The sequence below is a fragment of the Amphiura filiformis genome, chromosome 14, assembly GCF_039555335.1.
Source record: "Amphiura filiformis chromosome 14, Afil_fr2py, whole genome shotgun sequence".
NCBI lineage: Eukaryota > Metazoa > Echinodermata > Ophiuroidea > Amphilepidida > Amphiuridae > Amphiura > Amphiura filiformis.
Window position 1 is genome coordinate 36301144 of NC_092641.1, and position 19999 is coordinate 36321142.

At 37.5% G+C, this 19999-nt stretch overlaps 2 protein-coding genes across 3 annotated transcripts in view; both read left to right on the plus strand.

The window, feature by feature from the left end:
- Positions 1 to 19999, plus strand: part of LOC140170037 (adhesion G protein-coupled receptor L3-like) — a 117269-nt gene that overhangs the window by 12007 nt on the left and 85263 nt on the right. The gene's annotated exons all lie outside the window — the stretch shown is intronic.
- Positions 9055 to 9816, plus strand: LOC140169390 (uncharacterized). Its single transcript, XM_072192647.1, has one exon. The coding sequence runs from the start codon at positions 9055 to 9057 to the stop codon at positions 9814 to 9816; it is 762 nt and encodes a 253-aa protein (XP_072048748.1).

The following is a 19999-nucleotide window of genomic DNA, read 5'->3' on the forward strand; positions in this document are numbered from 1 at the left end:
ATTACAGTTAAAATCCATTAAAAGCATGGTATTTTATTTAAGATATATTTATTTACAATGTATAGTTTACTGGTAGTTACAATCTACCCCAATTACTGGTATTTACCCTCCCCCTGACGACTAGTGTCACTCCCAACATCAATTATTGATGGTAGTAGTGGCACCTGCACTGTTTATACCCAGATTGTTTCCTTGTTTGGTCAGATCAGGGAATGGTAACTCAGATTAATGCTCATTATTATTGTTGAATTAGTGGTCACACTTGTTGCAGCTTATCAGTAGCCTGGATCAGCAGGAGTGCAATTGTATCCTTTTAATAGAGCAATGATTGTTCAAAATGTTTAATGTCAAATGGTTCCTAAAAACCTTATTTGTGAACGGATTTCCATTGTTGAAAAAACAAAATGTATGTTTAATATATTAATTATTTCATTAATAGCAATTTCCTAAGTTTCCATCCATAAATAACCACAGAGCATTATCTGTTTACAAAATAAGCCTGTTTATCAGATATCCAATTATAGCCATGTTATCAGTATACTGATAACAGGCCAAATCCAGACCTTCTGGTCATATTTACATTGTTATAGTCAAAAACGGATACTTTGTCCTGGTATTCCCTGGCAACCCAGTCTGCATGTGGCTCAGTCGCAAACATACACGACAGAAACCGGCTGTGAGAGAGCCTATATGCACGTAAACAACTTTAATTCTTATTATAAAATCCGTTTTTGAGTATAATAGGAAAAAACTCAGATACCATGGATGGATACTGACTATATATTTACTTCTCAAGGTCATATATTGTTCTATTAAATGTAAGGTTATGAAAACTGCCTGTGTCATCACGCGAGTGAGCGACGACATATTGTTTAAGTGTCAATATAATTGTATCGAACGTTGTTTACAAGTTGTTGAGGCAGGCGATCTAGGGCTTCACACCTGACCCATTCTTGAAGTGTAGCACTCATCAGTCCGCACTATTAATGCCATTTGCCAAATAATCTAAATTTATAATATTGTCAAATGCATTTTCTTTCAAAAGTGTTTCTGGACCATATAGCATTTGAAAGACAGTGCATGTTAGTCCCGGATGTTAGTCCTTGATTGGCAGTGTGAGAACAATGTAATGTCCTGGTTTGGAGGCAGGCACACACTCCCAAACACCCCCACATCCCTTTACATATGTGATGCGATCAAGCAAAATCAGTCGGAACTCGGAAATATCGATTTTGAGATATAGCCAAGCAAAGGTAAGATTTCCTTTTCTTTCCTATTGTTTTAGAAACTCTTTAATTGCTCATATCTTTGGAACTGGTTGTTCAATTTCAATGGGGCTTTCTGCAAAATCCAACTTTGTAAATGCTGTTTACAATCCTATAGGAAACTGAAAATTTATTATTGCCGAGTTCCGACTGATTTTGCTTGATCGCATCACATATAAGTACACCCCTACAGCCATATGACTATATAATGTTAATGTTAGGAACTAAAAATGTGTGAATACCAAAATAAAGGTAAAGAGGCGAACCTGAGTTCGCAGACCCACATATATTGGAACACAGTGATGTAATGAATATTTCAGTATGTCGTGATTATTCCAATTTGCAATGGGAAGCTACAGTGGTTGTTTGAATAATTGATCACCGTCATGTTATTCTACAATTTGTGCAGATGTATGTACAGGGTGTCCCCCAAAAAAAGAGGCCCCTCATTGCGCCCTCTTTTCTCCTATTTCTGAAAAGTTGATCAAATATATTTTGGTATGTAAAGAAACCTTGAGACGTTAGGTTTAATAAACCAAAACAATGATATCAATCGGCTCACAACTTTTGAAGATATGCTCTTTTAAAGAAATGTACCCGTACAATCGACCTTTCTGTAGTGTTTGGCTTTTCAAAATATATATGATTAATTTTTTTTCTATAACCTGTTACATGGAATGTATTGGTAGTGACAACGTTGCTTTTGTCATAGGATTTGAATTTTTGTAACCGTGACCTGTATGAATAAAGAAAGTAAAAAGGGAAAAGTGTATAAGGCAACCAAAAAATACGACGTGTCTAAGAACTCACCCGTACACAAACTCAGTCTAAAGAGATCCTGCAAACGTTCAAAACTTACATGTTTATACACATAAAGAAATGTTTTCGTTTTCTCTAATTCAAAGTTAAGTGTACAATTCTTCCAACAAAAATTGCTTAAACACACTGAAATTAAAATTAAAATTCCGTAATTTTACTGATCCCCGTAAAAGGATTACAACAAATTACCGGAAAATTTGCTGCCAGGAGTTTTTTCGTAAATTTACGGGGACGAGTAAATTTACGGAATTTATAAATTAAAATTTAAAATCTTAAAATCTTTTAAATTGTTAAAACTTAAAGTTTTACTTTCAGTGTGTTTAAACAGGATTAAGAGGGAGTCAGGGATACACATGGGTTTGTAGTATTACATGGGGGTGTGGGGTGGTGTGGAGGTAGGTAGGCGGTTCTGATCACAAAAGGTGTTTTGCTTGCGACTGGTTCCCGTAAAATAAAGGAAAAATACCATTGAAAAGAACAGATTCTGAACGTCTAAATTAAAAATGAATTGTTGTATTTGCTCACACCAAACCCTGTATAATTCCATTTGGACATACCCCAGTGACCCGATTGCATTAATTCCCATATTCATGATATTTGTGGAATATATACTGCGCCAAAAAGTATCCTTACACTTGGAAAAATAATCGCAATTTCAAAACTGAATCATATTGGGGTAAATTTGTTTTTTAATAGATACACTATCTAATCCGGTACATTATGACACCCCCTTGTATCCAATGTTGACTTCAAGAAGCAAAGTTACAAGCACACACCCACATCGCCTGGTAAATAATTACATTGTACAGCAGAGAAACTTAAAATCAATACTCGGGATCGATACACGTGCATTTCTGCTATGCACAATTTGATATTCAGACGATAAATCTTTGGATACCGAGGTAGAAAATGATGAATATCTCCCGTAATGTTTTGATTCTAAAGAAGCCAATTTCAAGGCTTGCTCTTGAATATATGTGTTGAAAGAATATGATAATCGTTAGCTTGCGTATTGAGAAAGAAGCGCGCGTTTTGAACTCAAAAACTGACAAAAATTCTGATTTTATATGTGCCGAACAAAATAAAATGACAGTTGCCCTCATTCGTAAACACTCGGGTCACGGAAGATACACGGTACTATAGCGCAGCGTAGGCCACTGGTGGAGGCAGTTTAAAAGCAGATGACGTCACGACGTATACCATGCTCACTGACATCTACAGAGGTCAGTCACCAGGCTACTGTCAATAGCCTTATTCGGATGTTGAAAAACCGCGCTATTAAACAGGTCGGAACAAAATGGCCATGCGTGGCTGTGGACTCAACCTACCATAATGGCGATTTCTGCCATGAAGGTATCGGGGCGATGACACTGTGAAGCAGTTAGTTAGATCATGGAAATAGTTCCATAATTAGACGAAGGTCCAGTTTTAAAAGTGACAAACTGGCCTATTCAAAACTCCACGGACTAGACATCTGGTTTAAGAGTAGTGATTGGCTATTTTGTGCGTGCCTTTAATTTAAAACAAAAGGAACAAAAGAAAACTGCAACAATAGAGCTGATAAATGAAAGGAAAGTTATGAAAAGTACAGAGAATTAAAAACTGAAATAAAAAATGCTTAAAATAAAGCTTCATTGAAGAAACTGTGTTGTCTCTTTATTGCGCTTGTTGGAATCTTTTTGCGCCTTGTAAAGGCCAGTTTGTCATTTTTAAACTGGACCTTTGTCTATTCAATTGCTTGTAACTTTCCTTCTTGAGGTCACATTGGATTCAATATGGTGTCATAATGTACAGGATTAGATAGTGCATCTATTAAAAAACAAATATATCCCAACATGGTTCAGTGTTGAAATTATGATTATTTTCCAAATGTAAGGATACTTATTTGGCGCAGTATAGTATTGGCGAGTTGTGATTTACTTTGCATAGTTTTAAACGACACTTTAAAATACAGCGGCATTTTGTGTGTGGTAGCATGTATAGTGTGGCGTAACATGGTGATGTGTGCGTGGGCGACGTGCTTGCTTTAGGGTGCGCTGATCTGTTATACAAATATTAACTGTCTATGAGTGTGATGGTCGAAATATAATCACGAGGTGAAAGATGGATTGTTCCATTCCACGAGCCGGAACGGCGAGTGGAATGGAACAATACATCTTTCACCGAGTGATTATATTTCGACCATTACACGAATTTAAGACATTTAATATTTGTTTTATATCACTCATGCATAAATTCTATTACTAAAATACTATTTAAGGTAGGAAATACATATTTTCATCAACATAACACCATGTTTTGCCGTGATATACTTCACATTTTGGGGTCCACCCCATAACTAATCGGCGAGTCCAACAGTCAGCGCACGGCTTGGCGCAGGCGCACTACGGCAGAGCACTATGATAGTAAAGACTATTACACGGAGAGGGTGATGGTAAAAATGGCAAATAGTAATCAACCAATGAACTGTCTAGAATTTACGTATGAGTGATATAAATGATCATGATCAGACCACTCCACGCCATACATAAATTCTCCCAGTCACATTTCCCAAATATGAAATTAAAAAAAGTAAAATTTTAATTTACTTCTTTTAAAGTTTGGCAGAGGCGGGGTTCGAACTCACGGCGCACCGCTCAGTACTCTATGAGACTAGCGCCTTAGACCACTCTGCCACTCTTGTTGTTATCCATTTGAAACTTATTCGAACATATAATCGCAACTTCAACATAGGCCTACCACGTGACAAGCAAAGGCAGAAAACGTATTATATTTTGGCATTTTATCTGCTTAAAACATTAATGTGTATTATAATAGAGCTACCATTATTTATAGAGACAATTAATACGAGCGTCCTATGATACATACACAATACATAAAATCGATTTTGATTTCGGCCACGTGCTCTTGGCGGAAGTTGTATTACCCAATGCATCAGAACTCCATTTTGAAGTGAATGCTTTTGACAAGGCATTGGATTGTTCCAGTTTGCATCCAGAATCCACATTAGACCCCTAATTTTATTTACGAAATCAAAAGATTAGATTATCATAACAACAAAGCGGTACTTTTTGTGGGGTCTAATGTCAATTGTACATAAAACAATTACCGTTTTTACAGAATTTATTTTCAGTTAATTCCAAAAAAATGGCGTATGATAAGATTGAAATAAATTCTCTACCTTCTAATTCTATACTAGATCAATTGTGACGAAAAAAAAAAAAAAAAATTGTTATGATAGATGTACAGTTAATATTCATATATTCCATTACCCATCTGATGGTACACATTTTACACAGAAAATATTTATTTGAAAAACCTGCCACTCTGCTTTTTCCGGAAAGGTCACAGGGCTGCCGTGACCTGTGGAATAATTACAATTAAAACTTTTCTTATTCTAACAGCAAGCGTTTCTAAAATGCAGTATGGCGAAATGTGGTGTAGATCATCATGCGTGTATCATTAAAAAAAAAAGGCTTTGGGGGCGCCAGCCCCCCCGGGGTCAAAGCAGGGGGCGGCCAAATTGAAGGGGCGGCGGAAGAAGAAGGGGCGGCAAAAAGAGGGGCGGCGGCAAAAATAATTAGTAAAGAAAAAAGGGGCGGAAAATTTGAAAAATTGTACGATACATCAAAATGTGTTGCTTTTGTGGCGCTTTTTCAAACGACCGTAAAAAATTGGGGCAACCTTTTCGAGCTGTTGAAGAAAGGGCGGCAAAATTTCATTTTCTTCAGCCCCCCGGGGTAAGGGCGGCCACGGTACGCCACTGATCATGATGATGTAGCCTTTGTGTAATTGCACCTGTACCAAATGAAGCACTTGCATTTTATTTCTTGTTATTTTTCTATTAAGTTAGATTTATTGGTAAAGTACATACACTTAAGCTCGGTTCAGTGTGTATATTCCAAGGCGAATATTCTTTGCCGAATACTTTTTGTGACGTCAAAATATATACGGCAACGAATAAAATATGATGACGCGCCGAGTTGAATCGGATTAAATATCGCGCACCTGATAGCAAGATACTATTGTTTTATATGAAAGGCTTGAGGTCACCTGAATATTTTTCGACGAACGATGATTTCAAAAATCCCCAATGAAAATTAACCTGCCCAGTTGCCAAATACGCCTGGATAGTTCCAAAATGGCTGATAATGAACTGAAAGAAAATGTTATTAGTGCGGTACAGGTAGCGCACTGAAGGGTTTATTGTTCTGTTGTGTCCGATTTGCTGACTTTATTGTAAAATGTTGCCAATCAATATTCATGACAGTGTACACTCAACGTCCATTTTTCAAAATTGGGTGACTTGTGGTTGGCAGGTGTGAAATACATCTGACTGGGCGTATCAATTACGTAACGCATAAAGGCATTGACATCATCGAATGGCTGCCTAGTGCTGTTATGTGTTTAGTCTGTACACTAATAATTGAATACCTGAGTGGAAGAAAGGCCCAATTCCAATGTATAGCATATCTTGTGAAGAGTATAGTAGCGCCACCTGACACAGAGGGAGAAATAAATTAACATGTCATCCTCCTCATATCTGGCTCTTTAGTTAAAGATGATAATAGCGATTTGATAACATTTCTTCTCAGTTTGAATCCACATTTAAATATTAAAATGGGTGTATCTGTCCATAAATTGGTATATTTAAAATTCAGAGTTTGCAATCGACGCAATTTGATAACCGTCAATATCTGTCCCAGCCAAGTGGGAGTTTGTGTGCATAGGTTAACCTTAAAATTATAAGCATTGAAATGGTATATAAATGATAACAATTCCAATAGCATATGATTGGAGATGACATCTCTTGTTCGACGTAAAAGCGGAGAGATAATGTGCGAGATTAAATATTAACTGCATACTGTACGGTGTTCGCAACGCTTTGGCAATTGTTACAAATTAAAATGGTTGCAATTTTAAATAAACTTGTTGACTTTTCAAAGACAATGTTCGTTAGAAAATAATATTATTATATCGTGTTCCAAGGTAGACTACCCTGTAGTCCACTTGCCCATTGTGCATACTCTGGATATTGTATTTAAGCTTAAAACTCTGATTTAATTAATGTGTGCACAATTGATAGATTTTCACATCTGATCTTTTCAGTCACCCTACTCCCTCTCTTTGTTAGCTTCCCAAGTAGACTACTGACTTTGCCTTGCGGTTAAGATTTTTAACACGGGACTCTATGGAGAGTTAGGCCAATTTCTTGGCCATGATGTAATGCATCTTTAAATGGATCTGCCTTGTGATTGGTCGCCCATATCTCGCTATGGTTTAAATCTTCTGGGCCCGCGCCATTACCATTAACTACACCGTACACAACTGTCTGTGGTATTTGCGGCGCTTTTGTGTTGACGCGAAAGTTAATCTCTCATCAAACATCTAGCGCGTACTTGTGGTTAATGGACTGATAAACAAGTATGCTTGACAGTGTGTTTTTAGAGAGCAAAGTCCAGGGGGTAAAGTTCTGCTTACAAATCAAAGTCCATAGTCGAATGTTCGGGGTTCGCTATCAATAAACTGGTAGATTCTAAAATCAGAATTGTTCAGTATTAAAGTGAGCCATTATAATTATGCAAGATAATGTTGCATTCAATTACTTTTATTGTCACTAATCATCTGATATTTTTAACTCTTTATGACCATTTTACTATTGAATACTTTAATTTTAATAAACATCAGTATAATTTTGAGTTCAACGAAATGGGTTCATCATGACTAATAATAACATATTTTAAATAAAATTTGACTATGGCATAGTCTAGTTCCAAGGTGGAATGGCGTGTGACAGGTCTCAGTATTATTGCTTTTCTCAATTAAATCTTCGATTTGAGCCTTTATTCACACGCAATTAAACCCTAGCCGTATAGAGTTAACATCTTGCGCTAGATTTACTGTAACGTTAAATTCTCGTAAACTTTATGCAAAGTACTGCCATGACAAATACACCTTTTTCGTATCATATACACTAGGCCTACCTCCATTATAAACTCCGCTAAAATGCCCAAATTCGGAGTAAGTTTATTCTGCCTTTTTAATACAATGAAATTCATTGTAAAGATTATTATTGTCATACCATTACAATTAATGATAATAAGGGTGATCATCATTAGAATCAGTTAACAAGACAGATTCAGTATCCGGAGAAGGTGCAGTAGTTGCAATAAAAGCAGCATCTGACGTACGTGTATTATATATAAACTAGCACTAATGAGGACAATGACTAATTTTGATATGCTTTGGGTAGATAATTATCATACAGATGACGACTTGACGATGCAGTTAAATAGCAGTTAAATAGACATCAAATAGATTTAAATGTTAGCTACAGGTGTCATACGTTTAAAGAAAAAAGTAAACGAAGCTGTGAGTGTGGGGACAATAATTGCGTTGTGCAAGGTAATGTAATAAATTAGATCCATGGGTGCATCATTTAATCATAATTATACTAGTGCTTCTAAATTATACACCGAAAAATCGCACATAATTTAGAGGTATCACTAAAGAAAATAACTTAGCTAGCAAAACCATATGACAAGTTACTGAATAGATTCATCAGGTTTGAAGATAAATAAATATATAATTTCTTCTAAACAAAACCAAATTTACTCACTAGTTTGACGGTTTCGCTTTTCATGGTCGAAAAGCATCATCAGAATATTGATTGTTGATCACTTCTTCCGGTTGGACGATTCCTGACCACAGAGGGTGTAGAACTGTCACTCAGTAGAGGATCATATACGTGACTTAGATAGTTTTTCCTACGGCGGAAAACATCCCGAGGATTTATGGAACACCCAAGATCCACAAGCCTGGAAATAAAGTCAGACCCATAGTTGACTACACGGGTACCATCGCATATCAGACTTCCTGTGCGTTAGCAGACATTCTGTCACCTTTGGTTGGAGGTACAGAACATCACGTGCAAAACTCAAAACATTTAGCCGAGGGTTTAGCTGAAGTCATGATTGAAGAGGAGGAGATATTTAATTCACATGACGTAGTATCTCTGTTTACGAACACCCCAATTGAGCAATCCTTACAAGTTATAAAATCGCGCTTGGAGAATGACACTACGCTGAAAGAAAGAACCCTACTCTCGGTTGACGAAGTGTTGGAGTTACTACAGTTTGTACTCACTACCACATATTTCCTTTTCCGCGGCACTATTTATAAACAACGATTTGGTGCTGCGATGGGTAGTCCCGTATCCCCGGTTGTAGCCAATCTCTACATGGAGTTTTTAGAACAAAAGGCCATAGCATCTGCCCCTCTCACATGTAAGCCACGGTTGTGGAAGAGATACGTGGACGATATATTGGAAATAGTGCAAAAAGATCAAGTAGACAATCTTACTGACCACCTTAATCAGATTGACTCCACTGAGAACATCAAATTTACCTATGAGAAAGAGCACGAGGGTACCATACCATTTTTGGACACATTAATTGTTCGTAAGCCAGATGGGTCAGTGAAGTTACTTGTATATAGAAAGGTCACACACACTGACCAGTACCTCAATTTTAATTCGCACCACCCTATCCACCAAAAACTTGGGGTGATCCGGACTCTTTTTGATAGAATGAATTCCATCATAACTGAGGACGCGGATAAGAAACTGGAGGAAACAAAAATCAAAGAGGCCCTCGGCCGCTGTGGATACCCAAATTGGACTTTTAAGCAAGTTAAAGGCAAAATGGATAAAAAACAGGCAAAGAAACCTTAAAAGAAAAAGGACACTGACATCCAAACTAAAGGACTAGTTGTCATTCCTTACGTAGAAGGGCTTGCGGAAAAAGCCAATAGGATATTCAGAAAGCATGGCATAGCCACAGCCATGAAGCCTAACACTAACCTCCGCAAACTTCTAGTCCACCCTAAGGACAAGGTTGACCCCATTAACAGCACGGATTGCGTCTATGAGATACCTTGTACCAATTGTAACAACACTTATGTTGGTGAGACCGGAAGGAAGTTTGCAACGCGACTCAAAGAACATCAAAAAGAAACTATGAGGGTGCAACAGACAAAACAAAACTACACGCGTCAAACTCGCAAACAGTCAGAAACTGAAACTGAACAATCAAAATCGGCTATTGCAGACCATGCAGTTCAACAGAACCACGTAATAGATTGGGACAAATAAAAAATCCTTAGCAAGGAGTGTAATGCAAATATAAGACGCATCAAGGAATCAATCTGGATTCGTAGAAGAGGACCCAACGTCATGAATAGGGACGACGGGGCACACTATCTAAGTCACGTATATGATCCTCTACTGAGTGACAGTTCTACACCCTCTGTGGTCAGGAATCGCCCAACCGGAAGAAGTGATCAACAATCAATATTCTGATGATGCTTTTCGACCATGAAAAGCGAAACCGTCAAACTAGCGAGTAAATTTGGTTTTGTTTAGAAGAAATTATATATTCATATGACAAGTTTTTGACTAAAAATATCTATTCTGCTGCCTTACTATAATGCTTTTACGTCTCAACATTTTGTAACATCGGATTCTGTTCACAATTATTTTGTGGACTCACTATTAACAGTAATCCAATTTTACATACACGATTAATAGTAGTACAATGCTTATGGTTTCCCAATTTGTACAGAAATGTTTGCCTTCCAAGTTTTGAAGTGCCTGACACGCAATTCTATAATTAAACATTGATGTAATTGTTGTAGGACGCATCACACATAAAATGCTAGTAATATCACAGCTTAAGCTCACTGTGATAAGATCGGGATTATGTTGTCGAAGCAATTGGTCACGAAAGAATCACAGCAACCTTCGCAATTACGGTACTTATCATAAATGTCTATGATTCCACATCAGACACTGTAGGCGAATGCAACCAATTTAACGGTACCCTATGTTTTCCAGGTTCTGGATCACCTTCAATATTACATTTTTGTAACATTTTATTTAATCATCTTTATTAACCAAACGAAGAAGAACATATAACCCAAGATCAACTGAGATCCATACCGATCTCAGGCAAGGGTAAACACAATTACAAACAGCAAATATACACATAAACAATGAGGACATTTCTTGGACATTCCACTTTGGCTCATGTCTCGAGTTGAAGATTGAGTAAAATGACATGAGAACGGACTTGGTAATTTGGTCTTTCAATACCTTGATTTTTTTGGGGTGTTAAGTTGTTTTGACAAACGAGTCATCCTATTTTTGTTGTCGGTGTCAATCAAGCCTCTAGAGCCGAGTTCGATGGCAATTAACGAGCAATCAGACCCGGCGTCGGTAATGTCGGAAACAAGGGAAGTGTACCGATCATGTTTGATAGAGTTGGCTTTACCAATGTCCGGCTCAAATGGCACCGACAATTCAAACAGAATGACTCGCTTGTCTGTAGGCCAAAATAAAACAATGTCGGGTTTTTGGGATGTGGCAATTATGTTGGGCGGTATTGTACCGCCACCGATGGTATTATTTTCAATGTTGGCATAGACTTGTAGATTGTCACAATTCAGCCTCTTTGAATGTGGATAGAAATATACGAATAACATTATTATGTCTCCATAAGTACCGATCAAGCATATTTTGGCAATTATTGAGTATGTGCAGTAAGGTACCTTTACCTTTACAGAGGGGACAGGTGTCAAAAAGTCGTTTGCCCCAGCGTTTTAAATTCGTAAAGGAAGGTAGGGTATCTATGGAGGCGTTAATACCGAACTTTAACACACCTTTGGGTATTAAAAGAATATATCAAAGATTTCCAGGTTAAATCGGTTTCACATTTTTCCAACAGTTTAGGGACATCCCCCTGGCTCAAGAGTGGTTCAACAACAGATTTCCAATGGTTATTAGTTTCAACCTTCCGATTTTGTTTAACCTGAGGTTTGATTTTACCCCATATGGTACTTTCGGGGTTTCTTATAGCCAGGGAATGGATGTTTTCGCATTCTTTAGTGATGGAAATTGTACAAACCCAGGAAGATTCACGTTGGAAATCAGTGCGTAATATGTAACTGACATCTTGTGCATGTATACATTGAATTTGGCAGCCGCCTATAACATTACACTTCCAAGAATACGTATAGAATGCTATTTATTATTATTTTTTATATTACTTTAGACCGTTAACACATGAAAATGAACCTCAATTGTTTGAAAAAATATTATTGGTGTAATTAACAGAAAATAACCTAAATCACACAGCACTATAGATTCTCCAAGGCATGGATCGCCTAGTACTAGTAATACATAGCGCTTTTCAAATGTTTTCAAACCCGCTAGGTAAGTGGGTCGGACTGATTATGAACATCAAAGAAACTATATAGAAAACGCGTTTGATGAGAAATTGAACTACGGACATTAAAAAAACAAGCGGTATAATTTAAATAGGTCCCTCCATACATATTGTCACAGTAACACGAATTTACCAAGACCTGGGAAACCTCACAGAAATTGCTTTCATTTTAAGGTCACGATGCATGACAGTAATTTACATTCTAAACAAAGATGAATGGAATTCTTCATCTTCATTAGATACAGTGCATACCTCAGAATTGGGTATTGCTGCACCTTAAATATTAACATGGCGAGACGAACAAAAGTGCTAGCAAGTCCGTGCCGAAATGCTCACGAACGGAGCTACAATGAGGGATGGAGGAAGATCATTCCATAGCGTGATGGTTTGTAGAACGAGTACTGAAAGCCAAAACTCTTGCACATATCGATGTACCGTATATACATATACTGCTAATGTTTATAGTGGGCAAGTATCTAGATAATTCTTGACCGGATAGAAATTATACCGCAATGTACCGCACATCTGCTCCCACTATAAACACGCTCATTGTTTTGCATGAATGAAGTGACGATAACAATACTGCACTTTTCGCAAAGGCTTGCAGTCAATACTCAGGTCATGCATAATAATTGTTGTCCATGCAATCTTTTTTGCGCGGTTTTTGAAGTTGGCTAATAAGGCGCCTTTGTTGTTCTCCAATATTTATCTGTATGTTTATTCCAATATTAGACTGGTTGGAATAAACATACAGATAAATAGTGTAAGAACAACTTATTCCATACTATCGTGACACAATGTCAAAATGATCGGTTTTAATGGTGAATTTTACTGTCCAAAAGTGACATGGTTTATAAGTTTCTTATCCGATAACCATGAAGCCCAGTAAAATATAATTGACATCGCATGAAAGCTTCATCTTTTGGCTAAATTAAGTTGTGTGTACGTGATGGCGTAAATATCTAAGACCACGCAAAATAAAACATCTCAATTTTTCATCAGTGAAATTGATAACACGCCATTTAAAATACGTGTAGAATTTCGCGCCCGAGTTTGTTGTGTCGTGGGTAGTGAGCTATAACTATTTCAAAGCTAGATAACAAAGCGATCTTCATAAAGCTTGACCAACCATGCCGATCGACTCGGATTGCGTGAACACCGTGTATTTGTTTTTTGCTGCTGTAAAATGAAGCAGTTCTGCGACTTTCGTGGTCTTGACTTTCTTTAGAGATTTGCGCCTTTACGTACACGAAACTTTATTTAGCTAAAGGATCCGATGTCCTATTTTTTTTTTTGGTACAGAGCTACAAACTGGTGAACTTTGTCACTTTTTGAAGACAAAACTCACCATTAAATGCTATAATTTTGGGAATAACATTATGAAATATGGACGCAGTGGTCCTTAATCTACCGAAATAATGTAATTATGCGTAGCCCCTTTTTCATCTAATTCAAAACCCGAATGACTTCATGGAAAACAAATCGAGGTCAAATCACGCGCTGAGCGTGCCAGTACTTTTTCCTTGAAAAGTGTTTGCTTTTCAGAGAAAAGAGAAAGGCATTCACGAATGGCGTGTTATTGTAATCATCGCTCCATTCATGGAAAAATTATGGAGCGATAAAACAATAGCGCGACGTCATAGGCGTGTATTAATAATATTTTATTTAGAATTATTTGCTCATGTTGGTGCCTTTCTCTTTACATTTCAGTGCAATTACCATCGGGTTCAATCACGTTTGAAAATCGATCAAAAACAGCAAACAGTAAATGCTAAAAATTAGCTAAATGTACTGAATATTTCAGGATGTCGTCATAGTGACTATTCCAATTTGCAACGGGAAGCTACAGTGGTTGTTGAATAATTGATCACCGTCATGTTATGCTACAATTCATACAGATGCATACGTACAATCGACCTTTGTCAAGAGTTTGGCTTTTTAAAATACGATTTTTTTCTTCTATAACCTGTTACAAGGAATGTATTGGGAATTGACAGATTGCTTGCATTAGATGTAGCTCAAGTGACAAGGTTGCTTTTGTCATAGGATTTGAATTTGTCTGTATACATCTGACAAATACGCACCGCAAACGAACGAGCACGGCAGCTCTGAAACATGATATTCTTTGCCTAAATTAAAAAAAAACCATATGCCCAACAAACATAAGATGTTTTAAAACGTTTTAAAAGGGTTATATTCTTGGTTTTCGTTTTGGTAAAAACGGGTTATTCCTTCATGTAATTTTAGGGTTAGTGTTAGGGTTAGTTTAGGGTTAGGATTAGGATTAGGGTTATGATTAGGGTTATGTTTAGGATTAGGGTTATGATTAGCTTACACGAAATAATTACATGAAGGATCGACCTTAAACGTTTTTAAATGTCGGGTGTTATAAAGGTCACGAAAACATTTTAAAACATAACAATGCTACAGGTAAATTAATTAATTCTTGTCCATGTAGCGTACTAAGCGTGTACACAATGTAAGGCGCGAGTATGCTTTCTTCTGTACCGCGCTATCTGCGCGTGTGTTTATCGCGGAACCACTAGCGTCCACAATGTTCGAGTTTGGCCAAGAATTATTTAATTTACCTGTAATTTTACGTTGAAAAAAAACTTTCTCCCTCGTCAATTCATGAAAATCCTCTGCACGAGAACCAAAACATTAATTTCATCATACTGCAGTTACTGTCCGTTTTCCTATACACAATACACAGTGCTCTTTCCCATTGACGCGTGACCTTTACAAATAGCCCTACGTTAACAGTATGGGGATATGACTAGTTAACGTCGCTGTGTGAAAAATAACCGGCCAATATTAAAAGTACTCTTCTAAAGTTCTAGAAAATATAGTTTTTAACATGTCCTAAATTTTAGCTAATTTAGATGTTTGGAAATATTCGTACTTTGGTGTTTTAGTTAATGTTATAGGTAATAGTACATTGCCTAGTTAACGTCGCTGTGTGAAAAATAACCGGCCAATATTAAAAGTACTCTTCTAAAATTCTAGACAATATAGTTTTGTAACATGTCCTACATTTTTAGCAAATTTAGATGTTTGGAAATACTCGTACTTTGGTGTTTTAGGAAGGATATGTAAACGACAGATAACACCAAAAATATGAAGAAATTATTTCTAAACCGTGTTAAGTCAAAAATCATTATGTTGCTCATTTTCAAGAATGCTGGTTTACAAAAAGCACGACATTGTCTGATTTCGTGAACAAAGCCACACATAACATTGTTTCCTTTCGTTTCCTTTATAATCGGTTACCCAACTGAAGCTATGAATACCAGCTTTATGCGATATCGCACATGAAAACAGTCACTTGTGCACAACCAGAGAAGATCCGATTTAATCAGTTGAGCTGTTTCAATGAGTGTTATCTTGGTTTAATAGCTTTTAATGGGGTTAAGTCCTGCAAAGGTCGAGATGAATTCTACTGTAGACATGACTGCATCATGTACCGCTTATTACATATTGTGTCACGAAGCAAATAATAAATGGTTTATGGGGATGACAAAAAGGGACTGGGTCCACATAATTATTGCAATGTCGATTAAATGTATTTTTATCATTGACCTATATATAGTAATATAGGGTCCACAACTTATAAGTTATGTAAAAAGGTATGGGTAGCCGTATTTGTTTTACACAATGGACCAAATTACAGCGTCGCACGTCATGTAAAAAAGAGACCGTTTTAAACAGTGTTAAAAGTTGCATCTGGGTCCATAGAGTCAGCTCTCAAACAATACAGTTGGTCAGGTCTATTCATGTGTTTGTTACAGAAAACCTGACTGCTATGGACTCAGATGCCACTTTTAAAACGGTCTCTTTTCTTACACAATTAACCATTGTGAATGAACGCAATGACGTGTGACGCTATAAATTGGTCCACATGTGTAAAACAAATAGGGCTATACATACCTTTTTTCATAAAATATTTTTTGACTTATTCTAAAAGGTAGGTGGGAACTTATAAGTTGTGGACTGTATAGTTGTAGTTATAATTGTGACTAAAATTACAATGTTAATGTAATTCATAGTATGTTTACTCAACCTGACATTGTTGTCTTGTTGTACACGTTGTAAGTGGTTGTATCCTTTTTAAGAAACGTGCCATTTAAAAAAAGAAAAAGAAAAGCCAAAGCTACGTGTAGGTCTATTTGTTATACGTGTATCATTGACGTAGGAAGATGGATAGCTTTGCGTGCCTAACAAAGCAGCTACTTTGTATATTATCCACCTTCACCTATTCATGTTATAGCTTCAAAACACCTGGGCATTATGCATCAATATATTATTCACAAAGTAAACACCATGATAGATCTTTGTCCTAAAATTTATGAAAGCCATGGAAACGCCGTATGCATGATGTGAGCGCACAATTAATCATGGTACAAAATGTATTTGCTTACGGCCAACGGGACGGAAGTAAATCTGAAGGCTCGTTGCAGAGCAATCAGTCTGACCGGTCACCTGTGATATATTTTACGTTTAATGTTTAACGTTTCAATGATTTGTGTTTTTAAAGGTATATAGCTCTTAATTATAGGCCAGCAGATTGAGACTCATTTTGGGGGTGAAGTGGCAACTACCGTCCTACCAGCTAATTTTGGTATTTTTGGAAAGTATGGGTCCTTACCATCTCCCAGATATAAAATTGCCCAAAATATCTGTGGGGGAACATGCTGGAATGACGTCATCAAAATGGCGGCCCGAATTTTAGCACACCATACTGCAAATGACCTTATTTCATTAGTTTGTCAAACATTTTGAGTTATTTAAAGGTCAAATATGTTATATATTCCATTTGTAAACATTATTTACTTATCTACAGTTGATCAAGACACATTGTAACATTGGAAATGATAGAGGGCGCTCTCAATATGGCTGCCAATTAGCCAATTATTAATTTTACATGATTTATTTAGAAAGAATGACAAAAGCAATCATTTAAATTAAAATAACAGTGATATACTGCAGATGTTTGTTAGATAATATAATGCTCTATTTACCTCAGACGAAATATATTACTGGCCACGGATGTTGTTTTATAACAAATGACGTCATCAAAATGGCCGCCCAAAATTTCAAATTTAGCACACCATACTGGAAATTACTTTATTTCATTAGTTTGACAAACATTTTGAGTTACTTAAAGTTCAAATATGTTATATATCGAATTCGTAAAATTATTTACTTATCTACAGTTGATCTAAAAACATTGGAACATTAGAAATGATAGAGGGCGCTTTCAATATGGCCACCAATTAGCCAATTATGAACTTCCCCGTTCAAAGCCCGTAGATGCGCAGGGTCTGAATCTGGTTGTTTCTGTCTGCATCGCTTTCTTCTTGCCTACGCCAAAAATGACGACACTGTGTCGTAGCAAGTGAGAGCGTTGACTGCAAGTAACACACCACAAACTGTTGACACTTTGACATTAGCAATATCATGAATGGGAATCATTCTTCACTGGTCAATGGTTTCTTCATACGAAGAAAATGGAGGAACAGTCTGCAGAACGCTGAGGCATACAACACCTTTGCTAGTGTGGGCTCAGATCACAGAATAGTGTCTGCAAGAATAAGACTAAGCCTCAGAAAGAGCAAGACGTTACCAAGGAAGAACCAGTTCGATTGGAAATCCCTGAGCACTGATAGAAATATCCAAAAGATGTACACCATAGAAGTGCACAACAGGTTTGAAATCCTTGAAGACATGGAGGAAACAGCTACGGATAAGTACAGCCGATTTATCGCTGCCAACAAAGAAGCAGCTGAGAAGATCATCCCTGCAAAGAAGCGATCTCGAAGGGCAAACTTTTCTCGTGATCCAAGAGTCGTAAAGGCAAGAGACCATATCAGGGAGACGTATGAGGTGTATCAACTGGACACTACTGATTGTAAAAGAGAGGAGTACAAGAAGGCGAAGAAAACCTTGATGATGCATACAACGAAGTTATTGAGGCAGATCTAAATGGCAAGTTGCATGAGGTTGAAAGAGCGCATGTCAACTCCAAACATGGTGAAAGTTGGAAACTGATCAACGACATCACTGGTAGAAAGGCATGCAGTACAGGTCAGTTGAAGGGAAATACTCAAAGTGAAAGGGTCACCAATTGGTACAATCACTTCAAAGGCCTTCTTGGAAGCCCTCCTGACATTGATGATGAGGAAGAAGAAATTACACCAATTTTAGACGAGCTTGATATTAAAGTGGGGCCATTTGACAAAGAAGAATATCAAGAAGCTAAGGCATCTTTGGTTGAGGGAAAGAGCTGTGGAGAGGACAACATACCTCCAGAAGTGCTGAAGAGATGTAACCTAGATGACATTGTGTTGGGGTTCTGCAATGACGCACTTCTCAATGGGAAGAAACCGGATCAATGGTCGATACTTAATATTGTTCCTATCCCCAAAACAGGAGATCTTAGTTCAGGAAACAACTATCGCGGTATCAGTCTAAGCTCCATCGTAGCCAAAACCTACAACAGAATGATACTAAATAGGATTAGACCTGAAATTGACCAGCATCTAAGAACAAATCAGAATGGATTTAGAGTTGGTAGAACGACTGTTGGACACATCCTTGCACTACGTAGGCTGATTGAAGAGGTAAAGGCGCATAACCTGCCAGCGATAATAACATTCATCGACTTCAAGAAAGCTTTCGACACCATCCATAGAGGCAAGATGTTGAAGATACTCCATGCCTACGGTATTCCGGAACTCATTGTTGAAGCTATTGGCAAAATGTACCAAAACACAAAAGCGAAAGTAATATCACCAGATGGCGAGACAGAATTGTTTGAAATCTTAGCAGGAGTACTTCAGGGGATACCCTCGCCCCATACCTGTTTGTGATTGTCCTCGACTTTGCACTGAGAATAGCTATTGAAGGAAATGAAGAGGAGCTAGGATTCCATCTGGAAAAGAGGCGAAGTAGGAGAGTTGGTCCAGTTGTGGTGACAGACTTTGATTTTGCTGACGACATTGCACTGTTGTCTGAGGAAATACACCAAGCACAAGAACTGCTTCGTAGAGTGGAGACTTCAGCTGCTAAAGTGGGCCTGAAGATGAATGGAAGTAAAACAAAGTATATGTCCTACAATAACAGGAGAGAAAGCATCACAACAATTGAGGGTGTAGAACTAGAGGAGGTAGATGACTTCAAATACCTAGGCGCTTGGATGAAAAGCACAGAAAGGGATGTCAAGTTACGTAAAGCAGCAGCATGGAGGGCGTGCAGTAAACTAAAGAAAATCTGGAGGTCAACTCTTACCAAGAGTTTCAAACTTCGTATTTTGCTGCAACAGTGGAGTCAGTGCTGCTTTATGGATGCGAAGCATGGACCATCACCCCTAAACTTGCAAAGGGTCTGGATGGCTGCTACACCCGTATGCTAAGAACTGTACTGAATGTGCATTGGAAAGAACATAGGTCAAATGCAGACCTATATGGAGATCTTCCCAAATTAAGCCACAAGATCAGGGAAAGAAGAACCCGGTTTGCTGGCCACTGTTCTAGAAGTGATGAGCCCGCATCAAAAATGGTTCATTGGACACCCAAGCATGGGAGGCGGAAACCTGGAAGACCTGCTCTGACCTACATTGACATTCTGAAAAAT